Source organism: Gekko japonicus, unplaced genomic scaffold, assembly GCF_001447785.1.
Source record: "Gekko japonicus isolate JY-2015 unplaced genomic scaffold, Gekko_japonicus_V1.1 scaffold1699, whole genome shotgun sequence".
In the NCBI taxonomy this organism is placed as follows: Eukaryota; Metazoa; Chordata; class Lepidosauria; order Squamata; family Gekkonidae; genus Gekko; species Gekko japonicus.
The window spans coordinates 369,657-388,630 of NW_015172607.1; the positions used below are offsets into that span (position 1 = coordinate 369,657).

An 18,974-nucleotide genomic window follows, 5' to 3' on the forward strand; every position below is an offset into this window, starting at 1 on the left:
AAAGGAGTGTGGTCCTATCAGCTTTCATATGCAAATGACCTTGAAACGCTGGCCCAATCAGAGAAGAAGAGTGGCCTAGGCTGCAGTGGGTGGGAGAGAACTCAGGCCGGAGGCACTGACTTGCCTCCCCCTCCACACGCACCAGGAACACCCCCACCCGAAGACACAGGCACAGGCAGCTCAGCTGCCGCTTTGTCCTGGGGTTTCCCGTGCAATTCCATCCCCTTACCTGGGTCCCCTTGTGTCTACCGGGGAGTCTTCGGGGCCAGCCGTAGAAACCCCATCCCTGCGCTCAGTCTGCAGATGGTCCTCTCCTGTCAGAGGCCCAGAGCAGACTGAGCCGAAAACGCTGGCCGGGGCTGACGTGGGCGGGACTACACAAAGCAGCCAGCCAACCCAGCCAGCGTCTTCTGACTGACAGTTCTTACGCCCAAACACTGTAGGTGTGCATTGGAACGTTGGACCCCACTACAACTTTATATAAGGGGAGAGATGTGTAACACTTTTGGGAGGGAAAGTGTCGTGGTATAGCCTAGTCTCATCAGATCTCAGAAGCAATCTGGAGTCAGTACTTGGAAGGGAGACCGCCAAGGAAGGCTGTGCAGAGGAAGGCGATGGCAAAACCACCTTTGCTTCTCCCTTGCCTTGAAAGCCCCTCCGTGGGGTCTAGCACTTTACACACAAACACATAACACTTTTATGCCATCTATCCAGGAACAAAATAAAAACAATAAAAACAAAGCAATAAAATACATTAATTAAAACCCAACATTAAAAAAGCCTCAGGCCTGCGTAACAACATCACTCATAAAAACAGACCACAGACAGCTTAGAATAACAATTTCCAGGCTACAATAGTGTTTAAAAAACCCACATGGCTACTTGTGTTAACCCAACCGCAGCTGTTGCGAATGATCTCTTCTGTACCTTCGCATTGTGCATAGATACATCACAAAGTCTGTCCTCTGCAGTTCATGGCCTTTTTAATCTTGTTCAGTGTTTTCCTTCTTTCCTTCTGTTTTGTTCCAATTCTGTTGAATCCATTCTGCACAGCTGACAGCAGTGTGTCTTCAGGCCCACAAAAGCTTCTGTTTGGTAAATCGCATAGTCTTCGAAATGCCTCAGGACTCCTGTTGGTGTTTCCAATCCAGCCAGTTAACACGGCTGCCGCATTTGGAAGATGCTTTGCAGAGTTTCATGAACAAAAACAAAAAAACTAAGGAAAACTGTTCCTTGTCCAGAAGCTTACAGTTTAAAAAATTAAAACTAGATCATCATCTGCCTCCTTCCCTTATTGGGTTTTGAAGCAGAATCTGATTTTTCCTAATTCTCTGTAGATTTCTATTATTATTTTCTACTGCATTTCCATCTCTCCCTTCCTCTAGGGACTCAGGGTGCTATACTCAGGTTTTCCTTGTGTCCATTTTACTCTCACAACACCCCTGCACAGTAGGCTGTGCTACAAGCCTAATTACACATTATGTTTCCTTCACATCCTCTGTGTGATCAGGTCTGCACTGCAAGTTGCTTGCTGGGAACGTAATTCCCATGCACCCATGGGGAGGGGGCAGTTAAGCTGCTCCCACACAAAGACACCTGTGGAGGGGGACCATTTGCCCCACTGTGGAATCCACGCTCTGTTAACTGAGGGGCTGTGCACAGTTGTTCCCCAGCAGGGCAAACAGCGGCTCCCTGGGCCTCTTTCGGTTGGGGAAATGGCATGTGGGGGCAGGGCCTTGAGTACCACGTGTGCCTGGGAATGAAGCCCCCTGCACAGAAGCCGCAGTGCCCGGCTGATTGAGCAGACTGGGGAGGGTGTGGGGGAAACGGAGCTTTGCCGTTAGGCCCTCAGAGGGGACGGCAAGTCTCGGGATCGCCTGGTCAGCTTCATGCCTGAATGGAGATCTAGTCCTGGTCTCCCCTTGTGGATGGGAAGGTGTGCACTTTCTGACTTCTCCACCCTCACTGGTGCCAAATTCCCTCCACAGCATTTTAAAATATGGGTAGTTGCTGCTGGTGGTTTTTGGGGTTTTTTAAGTTGCCAAGTGTCCTGGTGGCAGCACGAGGGTGGGGGTGCAAGTGCCCCCCCTTTTGAAGTGGCAGCGTGTGATTGTGCAGCGTGGAATCGTCCCCACGGAGAGGCCGACTTGGCCTCCTTTTCTTCCTCCTCCAACCACCCCCTTTTAAAATGATTGATAACTAGTTATTCCTTTTAAAGCCAGTGGAGTTTCCCTGGTATTTGCGTGCTGCAGTTTCTTAGTATTACCCTGATAACTTGAGAGAATAGATGTGTTTATAATTTGCCATTTTGGCATGCTGTGTTAAGAGAAAAATAACTTCATATATATATATATATATATTAGAAAGGCCAGTTAGATGACATTTTTAATGAGTCGACTTCATTTGCCTCCTTCCTTCCTTCGCCCCAGATCCCAAGTGCCCAGGGGACGTGGACCTCCAGAACAGTGACTGGGACATCAAGACTGTTGCCAGCGCTTTGAAATTCTACCTCAGGTAGCTTTCAGGACTGCTCTGCTGTAGCTACTGGGATGGACTACCTTGCCCAAAATGGGTCATTGGAAGGAGAAAAGTTTCATTTGAGAAACACATCTTTTCTGTTTCGCTCTGGTAACCACAGCACGTGTCTCTCACATCGTATGGACCTATGAATTTACCTTGGGGCAAAGTCAAACCGTTGCTTAGCTGTCCGACTTGAAATGGCTCAGAGATCTTTTCCTGCTACCTAAAATTATCCGAATGTGATCTTAGAGGCTGAAATATTCACACACACACACCCCACACAAAACCAGGTTCCAAACCAAGTTGCCAGATTCAGAGTCTAGCATAATAGCCATTATGTGATTATCCAGCTATACTCTTTACAGACAACCTGTTTTATTGTGCAAAAGCTAGTAAAACGTTTCCTGTTCATAAGAAGAAGTAAAGGTTTTGGTTCTGTTTGTGGCAGTGTGCTAAAACTAAGGTATATCCTGCAACTCATATGCATTACTCAACACAGAATTTATTCTGCAGTTTGATGACTGGTATGTCTTCTTCTATTGAGAGGGCGGTCAAGGGGTTGTGGGGGGGGGGTGACAGAGCAGTGAGTGCTCCCTTGAACCTCTGCCCTTCCGTGGGGGCCTCAGACTTCCCAAGACGTCCTGACAGCAGTGAGGCCTAGAAGCTTGTCTTTTAAACAGTGAAGGGTGAGGTTGGCAGGAAGCGAACTCTGAGCTCCGGGCCACAGCAGGGGCACTCAGCCCTAGCGGCTCTGCCCACCATCTATACCCCCCCCCACGCACAGAATGAGCCAGGGGCTTCCCCGTCCCGTTCAGGAGGGCGTGCCCTGCGACAACTTCTGCCCTTTCAGCACAGGGTGGATGCCAAGCAGTTACCTGGCTGATGCCTGCTGGAGTCAGTGCTAAGAGGGTGCCTGTATTTATAGAAAAGGGAGCGCAGCACAAGGAGACTGTCTTTCTCACATGCTTTGCCTTTTGTGAAAAGTGGCACGCCTCTGGGTGAAACAAGCACTTGAAAATTAGCTGTGGGTAAGTTTCTAGCGGTTGCAAGGAAAGAGTCCGTGTGGACTTGACTTGCAAGCGCAGAAGAAGCTATTGCTGGAGTCTGACATCAGACGGGCAGCTGTGCCTGCTGTGCTTTAACAGCTGCATGGCCAGGAGGTACATTGAACAGGCTTGGCAGGGTCTCATCCAGCAATGAACGGCTCTACCTGTTGACCTTCTTCCTGCCGTAGCTGCAAAAATGTCAGCATTGGTGCTCCTTCCAGATGGCAGTTGGTAAAGTTGGCTGATTTGCAGCCCCTGCAGCAGTGGAGAAAACACCCTCCTTGCCCCACTTGGCATTCTTAGAGCTGCTTTAATTGGACAGGTCCCCAGGCTGGAACTGTGCACAAAATCTCCTGCTTGGTAGCAACTGAGGGAGGACTCCTGGGTCACCAGTTCTGGGTGAAGGCTCTCCCACCTGGAACTGGGCTGGCTCGAGCCCATCCCAGCCCCCCTCCTCCCTTTCCTCTCCCCTTCTATCTCTCCTCTGCGCACTCCCAGGCCTCTGTGGGGTTTGCAGCATGGGGAAGACTACTGGCTGGGACCAGAAGGGGTCCAGCAAAAAGCACAAGCCAGGAAGACACGGAACTCTCAGGCTTCGTGGGGCACTACGTGGGCGTTCTGGAGAGCCGCTTTTTCACCACTGCCCACTTGGAACCAGTGTGTGTGGTCTCAGCTTCTGCTTTGCTTGCAGTGGCACATGGCAGGTCCATGTGGTGATATTTTGTCCAAGAAGTTCACAGCAAAGCTGCCCCATTTGCAGCGATGTCAACAAACTGGTATCTGAGTCCCTTGGATGCTTCAGGCAGCTCTGTCCCACTTGGGCTGCGAGCACAATAGGCGTGCTCTGATTGAGAAATGCCAGTCCGCTCTCTGCCTTTCTCTTGGACCAGCAGAAGCCGGGTCGAAGTGGTGCTGTGCACACATGAAAGTGGACCGAGGACCTCATGTACTTAGCAGAAGCAGGGAAAGAAGCATTTATTGCGTGGTCACAGAGAGGGTCTGTTGTGGAAGAGATGTGTTTTTTCGCCGAAGCATCATAGGCAACTTTGACAACTGTTAGAAAGTCTAGAGATGGGGTGCCAGATGGCCTTCTCAGTGGAATTAAAGTGGCATTTTTTATTTCCAGATTCTCCCGTAGTAATTGAGAGTAGTGCACAGCTGTGCCTTGCTGTCTCCTGATGAACTCTGCATTCTTTCTGTTCCCCCCCCCCTTTTTGCAGGAACCTCTCTGAACCTGTCATGACATACAAACTTCACAAGGAATTGGTCTCAGCTGCCAGTATGTGCCAGAGGGAAGTGGGGAAATACTGGAATGGTTTCCTGGAAATGTATTTTTTTTGCTTCTAGGGAGAAGAACGAGTTTTGGGGTACCGAATCTTTGCTGGAGATTGTTGGCTGGAGCTGCTTTCAGACATCACAGTGAACCTCAGAGACTCAGACCCAGTCGGGTGCCCTTCTCCCTTGGGGCCACGGAAGGATTGAATCAAGCTCCAGTCTGCATGCAGGTGCCTTGGGAAACTGGTATTGGCCTCCACCCCACAAAGTAGGATTCCTAACCACAGTTTAATCCCAGTTGAGAATCCCAGTTTGTGGGAGGGAAATAAGCAGCAGTTTCCCAGTTGCCTGCCTTCAGTTGTCACAGCAGATGGGACCTTGCTTCAAGGCCTCCCAAACCAGTTCGCCTCAGCCGCAATGTTCCCTCTAAGCTGAGTTAGTGTGAGCTTGCTCACCGTTTTTTAGCCTCTGGCTCACACATTTTTGTCCTAGGGCTCCAGAGCAGACTAATTTATGCAGCAGCCAAATTGCTCGCTCACAACTTGAATGCCGGTAGATCACAACGTAGAATTTTTGCTCACGGGACTCCACAGCTTAGAGGGAGCATTGCTCAGCGGCACACTCTGTGTTCGAAGGGGTGCAAAAGTCTGGCGCCAAGCTGCATAGGTGCTCATCACAGATGCATCTCAGCAAGTGTCGCGGCCCCCCTTCCCTTTGGTTACAGTTTAGGTTTTTATTGTTGATGTTTAGTGAAGGCTACCCAGGATCTCCCTTTATCCAGGATGTGGAATTGCACCCCCAAAGTAACAGTAGCCCCATTAAGACATCCTGTTTACCTGCAGCTCATGGGAAGGGGGGGGGTTAGCTCTGGGGAGGGGAGGGCATGTGGGGGGAGGGCACACACTCTCGAGGCCACTTCCTGACTTACAGGCTCACCTTCACTAGCTGGTGTTGCATCTGCACCGGCTAGGGTGGGGGAGCTGGGTGAATGCACGGGTGTTCCCGATGTGCCTGGCCCTCACCAGAGAATCGCATGGCCAGTAGTGCCAGGCCACTCTTCGTAAGGCACAAGGAGGGCTGGGATGGGCCTCAGTACATGAAGTCAGTGTGTGAGGTGCATCCTCCGCTCTCGGCCCCTTGGAGCTGTGGAGTCCTTCGTAGCCCTGATCCCCCCCGCCTCCATCCCGACCTGCCCCTGTTTGGGCAGTGACCTCCTCCCTTGGGAAGTGCTGGGCCATCATGGCACACCCGGATTCCCAGAGGCAGCCTCGGCTGGCCGGTCCCGCCTTGGGCTCCAGCTGTCTGAGCAGAGGGAAGCAGAGGGGATGAACTTGGCCTCCCAGGTTTGCAAGGAGGACCCTTGCCTCTTCCGGGTCTCCTGGAGGGAAGAAAAGAACGAGAATCTTTTTGAATGTGCTTCCGGTTGTAACCCAGGAAGAAGGGAACCCTGCCCTGCTGCTCTGGCACCAAGGGTCTGCCATGTGGCTGTTGTGCCCGGTGCATCGTTCAAGCAGCCCGCTTAGTTAACTCAGAGGCGTTTCAGCTGGCCTGGCGGTCCTAATGTGTGCTGGGCTCCTGGGACAAGATTCCCATGTAAAAACAAATAGCCTGGCAACCCAGAGTCCAGCCGTCTTGAGTGAGCTTCCCTGCTGCTTCCCGCGTCTGGACAGCTGGCTCCCAGGCATGCAGCAGAGGCAGTATCCAGTGGGAACTTCCTTAGCTGCTCTGCCTTCAGCATATGAGCTCCTTTCCCCGTAACTGATTGCTGGAAATGGTTCCCACTGGGTATGGTCTCTGCTGCCTGCCTGCCTGGGAGCCAGCGGGAAGCAGGGGCCTTTTCCGAGCAAGTGAAAGGAAGCAGCCTGTGGGGCCCCAGCTTCCGGTCTCTGTCTGGGGGTGGCCGTGGTGCCAGTGGAGCAGCCCTGCTGCTAAGGAGAAACGTGCCGCGAAGCACTGACACAGCCACCTGCACAGCTAGGCGAGAACACCCGCTTTCCCACCAGGCGGGTGCAAGCAGATGGGCTCGAGCCAGCCCAGCAGAAAGCCGTTGCCATGGCAGAGCGACCGGGGACCTGCTGAGCTGGGCTTGGTGCTAAAAGGCTCCCGTCCTCTCGGGGGCAGGTTCGACAGAGGGGTGGCCACAGAATTCGCAGCCCATCCATTCGAGGACTCACCAAGGTATTCGAGGACTGACCAGGCCTCAAAGGGACTTTTTTGGGGGGGGGTTAGGTGTTGGTCGCTTTTTCTTTCCTTGCCCTGTCCAGTCAGTTTGAGATTGCTTGAAATACCCCTAACACCTCTGTCGTTCCTCACCGTGATTCTTTCTACTTTTTGGGGGTAATTTATTGTATACAGTCCAGAAACTGCCCTTCTGCTTGGAATTCACCAGATTATGCCCCTCCCTTCAGATTTCAGCTGAAATCCCTGAAAACGTCCAGCATGCTGATCTCAAGCCCAAACCTCTCTCTCTCTCTCTCTCTCTCTCTCTCTCTCTCTCTCTCTCTTTCTTTCTTCTCTCCCCCCCCCACCCCGCAGAATCTGAGAACCTGGACTACAGGCTGGGCGCCATTCATTCTCTGGTCTATAAACTCCCTGACAAGAACCGGGAGATGCTGGAACTTCTCATCAGGCATCTCGTCCAGTAAGTTGACATTTATGCCAAAAGGGGGGCTGTGTTGGGGCTCGGGGGCCAAGCGTGCGGGTGCAGCAGAGGGACTGGCATCCAACCGGGGTCAGCGGCTGTTCTGGGGCTGGGCAGCTGTGATTTCATTCTGCTGCTGCTGCTGCTGTCCCACATCCGTCTGGTTCCTTGTCGAAGAGCAAGAGAAACATGTCATCTTGTCTTGCATATTGTGTAGTGCCGTTGCTCCCCTAACCCGCTTCGGCCCCATAGCTCCAGACACAGACCCCCCCCACCCCATTACCGCTGTGTGTTCTCTTTCCCAGGTTATTCATGTCGATGCTCCTGGCGGAGAGGGAGCGGGACCAGGAGCAGGATGACGTGATGCTTTGTAGTCAGTTAGGCCTAGCTACAGAATGCCACTGCTGAGGGAGGGTGCGTTGAGAGAGAAGGCCGTTTAAACAAACAGAAAGGGCTTCGCAAGCAATGCCAAAAGTCTTTTTAATGTTTCCACGTTCCTTTTCAACATAGAGATACCCTGCTGGATCAGATCAGTGGTCCATCTTGGCCAGCATCATTCACAGAGAGGACAACCATTTGCCCTAGAAGGCCAGCAAGTAGGGCATCGAGGCCAAGACACTCCTACCGATTTCATTATATTAATTTTGCATTCCATTATTTTCTTTGCTTTGATGAGCAAGTTGGGGTTCGTGTCTCTCATCCAAGGCAATGTCCCTTCCAAATTTTAAGCAGACAGGAAGTAGAATTCCAGTTTTAGGGTCCTCTCCTTCCGTGTCTACCTGTGCCCCACAGGCGTCTGTTGGCTGCCCCCCCCCCCCACTGGATGGGCCCGTCTGGCCTCAACCAAAGCCCCCCCAGGGCCTTTTCTCTCATGGCTCTGGGGATCGGGGGGGGGGGTGCTCCTTAGAGACGTTCAGGAGGTGCTGCAAGGCCTGCCCCTTTGGCAGGGATTTTGAGGGCGTTTCAGTTTCCAATTAGCAGATACCTGTTGAGGAAGAGAGATTTGGGGTTGGATATTTTGTTTTTTAAGCTGGAAATGTTTTAACTATTATTGTAATTTACCTTGAACTACAAGGAAAGGCACAATATAAATGTTTTAATAAATTAATTAAAGAAGTCTTGTTTCTGACAGTTTCTTGAGTTAGTTTATGAGAAAAATCCATATTAATAGATAAAAAGCATTGACATCTGTAAAAGCCGTAAATCAAAATACCAGCATCCCGAAATACCTGAACTTGCAAATCCAGAAATACCAAAGAGCAGAAATGAAAATGGACATAGCACCAGCCAAACACCAAAATCCTATGGAACTACCATTTTTGCCATACTTCTGAAAGCCATAACTCAGAGTTTCCCAAATTTGCTGCAGCCCAGGTTCTCCTCTGAATTAATGTATGCTTAATTCACTTGGATACCAAAAAGTTTTTCTGTTTGTACGTGTAAAAATTAGAATTGCCTGCTGCGCCCCCCCCCCACAATGTGTAAGTGTGGATCTTTCTTTGCAGAGATGTGGCAGAACCACTTGTCCCAGCAGAGGCAATCAGGAAGGAAGCGAGGGAGGGGTGCAGCAGTGACTCATGCCGAGATGCTGTGGCCAGCCTCCTTTGTGCTTGGATATGTTTGGGGGGCCATTAACCCCCTTATATTTCTCATGGGACACAGCTTGGGAATTGCCATGAGTGACGTAGCCTGGTGAGCTCCCCTAAGGAGTGGCTCCTGGAGCCGTCACAGAGGAGGCCGCGTACCTCATCCCCCAGCCTTGCTGGTGAAGGCCCAGAGCTTCAGCCGATCCCCTTCTGTGGGTGGGATTTTTCCAGGACTTAAATTTAGAGCTGGATACCAAAAATGACTGCTAAAAATGCCATGAAAGCCTGCCCTGCCTTGGTTTGTAAATCATTTGATAGCTGGCAGTGTTGAATGAAACTTAAGTATTTATGGGCCACTGAAAGGGGGGGGAACCCTCTTTGTTTCTCGAAAGCCATGAATCTTTTGCAAAGTTGAGTTGCTACACTCCTGTCTCCTTGCCTGTTTAAGACACACACACATACACAGCTCTTCGTTGTTTTGCTCATCCGGCCTTCTCTGCTCCTTTCTGTTCACAACACAGTGTTTGTGGACGTGTGTGTCGTGTGGATGGCTGTCGGCAAGCAGGCCTGCTGGGGTCTGGGGCGGCCAGATGCAGTGCCCGGTTTCTGCCCCTCCTGGTCGTCTCTCCAGCCAACAGAGGGACCTGCAGCAGCCCCATTGCCTGTCTCAGCCACCACCACCCCTCCACACCATTGAAAGCTAAAACGCCTTCAGAGCCCTGTGGGCAGGCAGTCACTCGAGGGCCAGGCCAGGGAGGTGGGCAGCTCTCCCCAAACTAGTACATAAAGAATAAGGTCGCCAGTTGCCTGGTATTGACCCGAACAGTCTGGTATTCTCACTGACTGTCCGGCGAGGGGGGATTGAAAAAACACTGGACATTTAAATGTGCAGTATTTTTTCAGTGTTTCCCCCTTACAGTCAGTGAAAATATGGGACTGTCCGGGTCACCTGGCAGCCACCGTTTGGGCTTGGAGCAGGTGGTGCCACGGGAGCCCAGGCCTGAAGCAGCAGCCACTGCTTCTTTGCGTTCCAGTTGGGCGCTCCTCCCAGTGGGAGCATGCTGTGTGCCGCCGTTTGCCCTGGGGAGGAGGTGTCGCGGAGCCCAGGCGTGAAACAGCAGCAGCCGCTTCATCCTCCAGCTGAGCTGACTGCTCCTCCCAGTGCCTGTGCACTGCTTGCCCGGGAGGAGGGGGAGGTGGCGCTGCGCTTCGGTGCTTTTTAAAGAAATATCTAGTGAGAGTGTGTTTTTCTGCCCTGGGGTGCCTGAGATCAGTTTCTGGAGCTGGAGCCAGAGTGGGGTCCTGGGCTGACATGCTGCTCTGAGAAGGCGGGTATGACACGGCCCCTCACGCTTCCCTCCCTCCAAGGTAGATTGTCCCCAAAAAACTTCATTCCCTTCTGTGCCTGACCCACCCCAAGTAACGTAGTTTTCTTCCTTGTCTTTAAAAGACTCTCTGCCCCACCCCGTCACAGAGATATAATCTGTGTTTTAGCCCAGCCCCGGAGCCCGAGGGAAGAATAAGGAGCCCTCTTTTGGGTTGAACCCTTTCAAATGGCACTTGGGACCATGTAAAAGTCAAATAGAGCAAAAGATTTTATTTAGAAGACAGGGGAAGGCCATGTGTAACCAGGGGTTGTTAACTTTGAGGCAAAGACCAGTGATTGTACAGATGGCAATTCTTCATACAGGCAAATGAGAGTTATTGAAGATTATTTTCTTAGTTATTGAGATCTTAATATCGAGAGGCTTTATCCCCTGTGTTTTCCCAAGACTACAATGTTTCTTAATGGAGTTTCCTATTTCTCCTCTTATTTTCTTGAGGCTGGAACCTTCTTTCAGTACCTAACTGCCCTCCTTTTGATCCCTAATTTCTGTGTAGCTCTTGAGGGGCCTCAGGCAGTTTCCTTCCACAACAGACCAGGGATCTCCTCCTCCTCCTCCTCCTCCTCGCAGAGATAACTCTCTCCCTGTGCAACTGGGCAGGGATTCTTCTTCTTTTTTCTAGAAGGTCTCTGTCCCCTTCCCTTTGGCCTGAATGGGAGTCTCTCATCTCACTACCCAACAACCTTGCCAAATCTCATTCCCAGTTCTTCTGTCTGTGTAAAACTGCCTCCAGCCTGGGCTGAGACTCCGACTCTTTCCGCCCTTCCACTGAATTCTTCCTCAGAGTGGATTTTTAACAGTTAAGGTGCAAAATTGTCTCTCTTCTCTCCCATCAGGAATCTGTCTGAATAATGCCCCTCCCCCCTCAGCAGCACCCGGATAATAAGAATCTCCCGCCCTTAGCTGGAGCTGGCCAGTCAGAGTGCTCAGAGTAGCCTGTCACTCAAAGCTCTCCATTCTTGGGGAGATTTAACTCTTCACCTCCCGGTTCTCTGATAGTGCAGCATTTTGAAGCCTGTTTTAAGGGACGTCCATCACTGCTGGGCTTCCACAGTCCGTCAGACTAGGGGATTAATCCTGCCTCCCGCTGACAGGGTCTGATGCTTTATTGCCCTTTTCCTTTTGGTACATGAAGGGTGCTCAGAAGCCTTAGCCAGCTGGCTCATGGCTGAAGCCCCAGATTCCCTGATAGGACACCCCTCTGATTCACTCCTTTTGCTTCTCCTCCTGGCAGCGTGTGTGCACATAGCAGGGAGAACCTGATGACTCCATCCAACATGGCAGTGGTGTTTGGTCCCACACTCATGCGGGCTCAGGAGGACACGGTTGCAGCCATGATGAACATCAAGTTCCAAAACATTGTGGTGGAGATCCTCATAGAGCATTTTGACAAGGTACGACACCTCCCAAGGCAAAGTCCTGCCTTGGCCGGCTCTTTCTGCAGAGTGCCATTCTTCTTAAACATCTAGAGCAGAACAGAGTTCAAGTCTAGGAGCACCTCAGAGACCAGCAACATTTCCCAAAAGGTATAAGCCGTCAAGAATCCTAGTTTCCCAGTCTTCATTTGAAGCTTCTCTGTAGGAGAACTGCCAATCATAGATCAGCAATGACCAGGGGTGTGCATTCAGTTTTACCCAAACTGAAAATATGCCCGAAAAACACTTTATCAGTATATTTCGGGTATATTTCTGCTTCCTAAATGTTTTTGGGAAGAACTGAAAAAATCCCCCGAAAAAATCCCAGATATATTTGGGAATTACTAGCAAAATTGGGCTGCCCATCAGAGCCTGCGAGGAAAACTCTCCCCGCAGAATTGGCTGCTTGGTGGGCTCTGTTGGGCAATCCAGTCTAAACCGGGCTGCCCAGCAGAGCCCCAGGCGAGGCTGCACTAAACTGGGCTGCCTGGCAGAGCCCCAGCTGAGCCTGCAGGGAGAGTTCTCCCCACAGGATTGGCTCCTGGGTTGGCCCTGCTGGGCAATCCAGCCTAAACTGGCTGCCCAGCAGAGCCTGCAGGGAGAGTTATCCCCACAGAATCAGCTTCTTGGCAAGCTCTTTTGGGCAGTCTGGGTTAAAAGGACTGCCCAAAAGAGCCCCAGCTGAGCTGGCTTTCAGCTGTTTTTACTGGCTTTGCCGCTGCTTTAGTGTTTTTCGGTTTGGGTCTATTGGACCTTGAAAACTTCAGGTTTTTGAAAAATTTCGTATCTGAATACTTTACTGGTATTGTAATCTGGGGTTTTTTGGGAATCCCAAACTTTTTTCTGGTCCAATAGACCCAAACTGAAAAATACTGAGAAAAATAATTGCACACCTATATGTAAGACTGCTAAACTAGAATTCGTTAACAAATTCAAGGCATGCATAGCATGTGGAGAGAGACCATTGCTGTATCTATACCAGTATGTCCACTCTGGTAGTGGCCTTTAAAGATCTCATGCAGAGAGACACCTCCTGTTTGAAGGTGCATAGCATGTATTGAACTCTAGCCCCAAACTGGTTTAAGATTGAGGGACAATTCCTGACAAACTATCAACAGGTTCCGGAGAGACACCTCCTGTTTGAAGGTGCATATGACAAACTATCAACAGGTTCTGTGTTCAGAATTCCACCCCATTTTTCATGATTCTGTTAGTGGTTCTGAGGTGAAACTCTCTTCCCTTGTGGGACTTGGGTTCCTTCATTTTTCTGTTATGGGGCTTCCTTGTATCTGATACGGCTTTTTGAAAAGAAAGTGGGACCAGGGCACCAGCTTGTCCCAAGGCATCCTGCACTGGAAGTTGGCAAGTTTTTCAGCTCTGTGAACCATTGAACACGCACCATGAATTGGGAGGCCAGCAGCCAATCTGCGGAAAGATGCAACCCTGTTCACCTTGTACTGGGACCGCTTCAGGGAAACCCTGGACAGAGAAAAAAAGCTAAGATGGGGACCAGAGTGGGTGACAGGAGGAAAGGGCCGTGTGAGTTGGGGGGAGAGACCACAGAGCCCACCTGCGGAGCATTTTCAATGGAGCAGTTTTATTTGCTGTTAGGATTGATGAAAAGTAGTCCAGGCTCTGACCTTAGAGTGACTCAGAATTGCTCCCAAGAAGTGTCTCCAACCAGCCATTCCCGTTGAAATGAGAGAAGGTAAAACCTGCTTCTCACATCCTTCCACCTTGACACATTCCCTGAAGCACATGGCTCAACGTGAAAGCTGTTCGCTATTTCTAATCTCTGGAATGAGGTCTTTTAATTAAACAGCCAGACTACTACTTTCTGGCCTTTAATTTCTGCAGTGATAAGGTTAAGCTAGTAACATTTTATTAGACTTGCGGCTTATAAATGTGGGTTCAGAGTCGAAAATGTTTCCACTCACACATAAGCAAACACTTCAAATGAGCTTGAAGCAGGTATGATATATTATTTATGCTGCACGTTATGAAAACTCAAAGGACAGGGAAATTGTTCCCTGACTCAGGGTGGGTAATTACTGCTTTGACAGTTTAAACTTGAGCACTACAGCTAAATTAAAAACTTGATCCTTCTGGAAACAACTCTTGACATTACACAAACCCTTATCTGCAAAGTTGAGATTAGGTCAATAGTTCTCTGCATTTATGAATAGTTTAAATACAGCTTTCACTTCATCGGGCACAGGGCCCACTTCTCAGCGAGGGTTCAGTGGTGGCAGCTTTCCAACCAGACTTTCGAAAAGGGGGCTGGGGGGGTTGTCACAGCTTTGTGAATGCAGCTTCTAATTCTTTGCTTGTGCTTCTGTTGCTACTCTTCTCCATGCTTTGGAACTGTTTTCCAGAACACACTTGCTCTCGTCGCATGGTGGACTTGGGCCATGAATGTAGATCAGGGGTCCCCTACCCTTCTGAACTTGTGGGCACATTTGGAGTTCTGACATGGCACGGTGGGTGTAGCAACAAAACAGCCACCGCAGGAGGCGGAGGCAGGCAAAAAACGGCTGCCGCAGCTGATCTTCAGCCCCACAGTGCGGACCCTGGGGCCCTGGTGGCATCTGCTGCCAACACAATGTTTTTAAAAATCTGCACAGCCAGTCAGATCTCCAATAACCAACCAGAAGCCTTGCTGGGCAAAAGCCCCACCTGGTCCCGCCCACTTCCTGAAAACATCTGGCCAGAGGAGGCGTCGGTGGGCACCAGGGTGCCCGTGGGCACCACGATGGGGACCCCTGATGTGGGTGGAGAAAAGGTGGCTGTGGTGCCACTCAGGGATGGGTGTCCGTCAGACCTTAAAATGTACGAGGGTGCAAGAACCAGTGTGTGTTTAAGCTACAGATTTCAACTGTGTCACTCGCCAGGAAAGGTGTATTAAAAATTTATCCAACCAGTTATATGCATCATTCTTTAATATAATTAGTCCGATGTCTAAAAACAACAGCTTTCAGTAATTTTTGGAAATGGCCATTGTTCTGGTACCCTTGCCGTCAGCTTCTCCCAGCCCACCCGGGGGGGGGGGGGGGGGGAGGAAAACAGCGTGGCCAGAAAGGGGAGGGACTCGGGAGGTGATCTGACTTGGCCATCCAGGCTTCATTCCCGCCAAAGCAGAGCAGCCTCGTAGGCGCCTCCATGTGTAGAGCGCCTGTTTCCCAAGCAATGTGCCCAGTCACTGTAGCTGGACTTCCTTTATTCTGTGTGAGCAATGCTCCCCCCCCCCCTTTTTTCATTCTCCGCTCTGGGGCTATGCCTGCTTGCATGCAAGGGGGAGACGTTTTGCTCACCGTACTCAAAAGGCAGGTGCTGAGAGGGGAAAGAATGAGGAATAGAGTCAGGGCTACGTTCTCTCGCACTGCAGCCAAAGAGGGGTAATGTGACTGCAGGGAACAGATGTGGCCAAGTTGCTTGTGCCTTCTGGAAGGCAGGCAGGTTGCTGCAGAATGGATGTTGCTTCCCTCTCTCCAATGACAGCAGAGCCAAACCAAATGAGATGCAAGAGATCTCTGTGTGGATCAATTTTTTTAGATCTTTCACCCTTTGCTACTTGATCTTTTGTCCCCACCAGATATATTCCGGGCCCCCTGAGGATAATGCTGCACCCCCAGTGCCTCCCCCACGGGTGGCCACTCGGAGGCACAAGCCCATCACCATTTCCAAGCGCCCATTAAGGGAGCGGCCCATCTTCTTCGGAGCGTCTGTGGAAGAGAATGAAGGTTAGTTGAGCTGTATGTCAGATGCTTTGTCCGTTTTCAGACTTTTCTTGAGGCTTCCTTCAGTGTTAGGCTGCCGTTTGAATTCAGCTGGCCCTCCATGGGGAGGGGGCTGTTTGAGGTGGATGCAGCAGAGAGGGATGGGCCACTAGCTGTCTGTGGGCAGGAAGGAGGCAGTGGAGCCATCAGTGCCCACAGCAAGAGGAGCAGCTTGTACAGAAATGTGATAAAAATGAGCTCAGGATGTGTCTGATATAACAGCCGGGATCTGGGGGACAAGCCGGGCGAGCTCAAGGAGGGCTTGAGACCTCTGCTTCGCAAGCAGTCCCGTCCCCCCATCCCCCCAGTAAAATTGCAGAGCGGGTTAAAAGCACTTTGGGAGAGGACTTGGGAGGTGGAAGAGAGGTCAGCCAGTCAAAGAAAGAAAAGTTCAGCATTCCAGTGAACTCCTTGCGCCGGCCTTAAGCACGTCTTTGGATCTCTGCCAGCATTTTATTCTATTTAAAAAGTTTGTGCGTGTTCATATATATCACAAGGGCAGCTCACAACATACTGAATAACTATAAAACATCCTCCAAATGCATAAAAATGGCAGCAACAAATGGTGGAAGAAATGACAAATTTTTAATTAGATTAACTTTAGGATAAAGATCTTAGAACATCATAAATGCAGCGCTGCATGAAACTTTCTTTTAAAAAACCTTCAGGGAACATAAAAATGGACAACAGCTGAAAATGTCTCTGGAAGAGAACTCTAAAAGACCTGAGGAAATCAGGACATCTTTGTCCGGCCTCTGAGAGCCAGCCAGTTCAGTGCCAGGCCAGCTGCTCGGGGGGGGGGGGGGGGGGGGGGGTGCCCAGGTGTTGCTGCTGGAAAGGCATTGTCTCTGGTGCTCACCCACCTGCCCAAGAAAGTGGGGGGGGCAGGTGGGGGAGGGGGCCTCTGATGATGGCCTCAACTTGGGGGAGGGATCATACGGGGGAAGAGGGTCTCTGGCGCCATGGTCCCAGGCCACTTGCCTAGGTAACAGTCAGCCCTTCGAATTGTGTGTCTTGGGGCGGGGCACAGTGGCTGGTGGAGACTTCTTAAAGCAGGCAAGCAGATGATCCCCCTGTAATTTTCACTTGCCGGCAGGGCAGCAGCTGCCTTTTGGGTAAGCTTCATAGCTCTCCCTACCCAGAATGCCTTGCTGTCGTCCAGCCACACTGTAATCGGAGCAGGGGAGAACTGTGCACAAGTCCTGCTCTCAAGGAAAGGCCGCAGCTGGCAAAGCAGCCCCAGGCGGTTAAAAGCACCACGTGTGTTGCAGGGATCCGCTCCTCTAGCAGTCGCCTCAGGGGTGGGTGGGAGCAGCCCCGGCTGCATCATTACGGGGAGTGCTGCCTTGGCCGGAAACTAGGATCCTACTGTGTGATTTTTGCAACATTCAGTGTCTCATGTTAATGCTTGAGATTTGCTTCAGTTCTGTTTTTAGATTTCTGGTTGGCTCTACAAACCTAATCCTGTTACGTTGTTTAATCTCCTATCCTCTTCATTATATTGACTCACTCTCTCTGTAATCTGCCTTGAGTCCAAGTGATGAGAAAGGTGGCCTATGAATAATGAAAACGAACAAATGATCTCCTGCCGTCCTTGCTCGGCCTCCAGCCGCCAGGACTAAACTTCCATTCATTGGCCCCCGTCCATCCTGCGCAGTCCCATGGCCAGGCGCCCGTCCAGGTCAGAAGAAGCAGAGCCACGCGTCCTCTGCCTACGGATGTCACCTCCCTTCAGATCAGTGCGGGGTCTCTCCCAGGGGTGTCATCTCGATGTTAAACAGCCAGGGGTGGGCAAATGGAGCAGCCCCGTGAAACCTGGGTCTTGGGTGGCGTGGGCTCAAGCTGTCGTCCCCAGCATGTCCTCCTGGGACTGGCCCCCGGGGGTGATGATTGGGGTATGACAAAGGGTATTAGACAGATTCGTAGTGAAAAGGTCCCTCAGTGGCTACTAGCCATGGTGGTGACTAAAGGGAACCTCCACGTCCACAGGCCGCAAACCTCTGCATACCGTTGCCAGGAGGCAACATTGGGGGAAGACCTCGGCCTCTGTGCCCCATTGCGTGGACTTCCGGAGGACCTGGTTGGACACTGTGTGAGACAGGATGGACCACTGATCTGATCCAGCAGGGCTTTTCCTGTATTCTTTTAACTTCTTTGTGTCTTGCTGTTTCTGAATTAAATATGCTTGTCCCAGGAGCCGGGGGCCATGCAGATTCGCTGGTGCAAAATCATTTGCCTTTGCAGCATCTACATAGCTTGTGTAGGACAGCAGCCAAGCAAATGGGGAACAGGGCGGCATTGTGCAACAGCCTGCCTTGGGAAAAGCAGAGCTGGGCTGCTTCTTCTGCCAGATCGCAGGATGATGAACTTGCCTTGCAGAGAGGGAATCTTCTTGTGAGAAACTGGGTGGATGGCAACCCAGGCCCCAGGCACCACTGGGAGAATGCGGGACGATGAGTCACACGGCCCCAGGAATGCTGATGGGTGTGCTTTCCCAGCCATGGGCTGTGGGTGTGCAGTTTGCTTACTTTGCAGCAAATTGAAACTTGGGAGGATCTTGCCACGTTGGCAGCAACTTCTTATCTTCAAGAGCCGGCCAGCTTGAGTCCAGTGGCACCTTTAAGACCAACAAAGTTTTATTTAAGGTGCAAGCTTTCGTGTGCAAGCACACTTCCTCAGACAAACTGAAATGACATTTCTTCAAGTCTTACATACCGGAAGATGGGGGAGGGGTGGAAGCATCAGGAAGGACCAGTCAGAGTTAAGATGCATAAGTGAAGCTGAGATTGGATCAAGGCAGCAAGATCACTGAATGGCAGCAAATTAGGACACGAATGCACAGCCCTGTGTAGCTAAGGAGTTTTGGGGGCGGGGGGGCCCCACAGCCCAGGGCGTCACAGTATCCACCAAGGCAGGGGTCGGCAGCCAAGCTGGGCAGCGGAGAAGCGGGATGGCTCTGGAGACCGGGCAGAGAAGATGCCTCCTTCGCACGGTCTATCCGCGATTGTGACGAAGCAGGACGGCGAGAGAGAGCAGGACGGGGCGGCTATGGGCTCCTCACTAGGCTCACTCCAGCCTAGGTGGTAGCGTTGCTCCTGCTGCTGCGGCCAGCGTGGGGCTCGCTGGCTGGCTGCCTGCTCCTCTGGTGCGCCTGCAGGCTCCCCGGCCACTCGCCTCCTGCCTACTCGCTGCCCCCGCTGGCTCCCTCCATTGCAAGTGAGCGAAAGTGGGGAGGGAAGGGAAGGGGGAGCGAGCCGGGCTCCTCCGGACCTGGGCGAGCGGGCACGGCGCAGCTGCTTCAGCGGTCACCCCAGTCCATCTCCGAGTGGG

General features: G+C 51.4%; 1 protein-coding gene across 3 annotated transcripts in view; it reads left to right on the forward strand.

The window, feature by feature from the left end:
• The window catches only part of OPHN1 (oligophrenin 1), a 149,339-nt gene that overhangs the window by 109,334 nt on the left and 21,031 nt on the right, over positions 1–18,974 (forward strand). For all 3 annotated transcript variants that reach the window (XM_015421625.1, XM_015421626.1, XM_015421627.1), the window contains exons 15-19: positions 2,430–2,514; positions 4,787–4,845; positions 7,377–7,482; positions 11,688–11,847; positions 15,461–15,608. In XM_015421625.1, the coding sequence (XP_015277111.1) occupies positions 2,430–2,514; positions 4,787–4,845; positions 7,377–7,482; positions 11,688–11,847; positions 15,461–15,608 (558 nt within the window). The remainder of the gene's footprint in view (positions 1–2,429; positions 2,515–4,786; positions 4,846–7,376; positions 7,483–11,687; positions 11,848–15,460; positions 15,609–18,974) is intronic.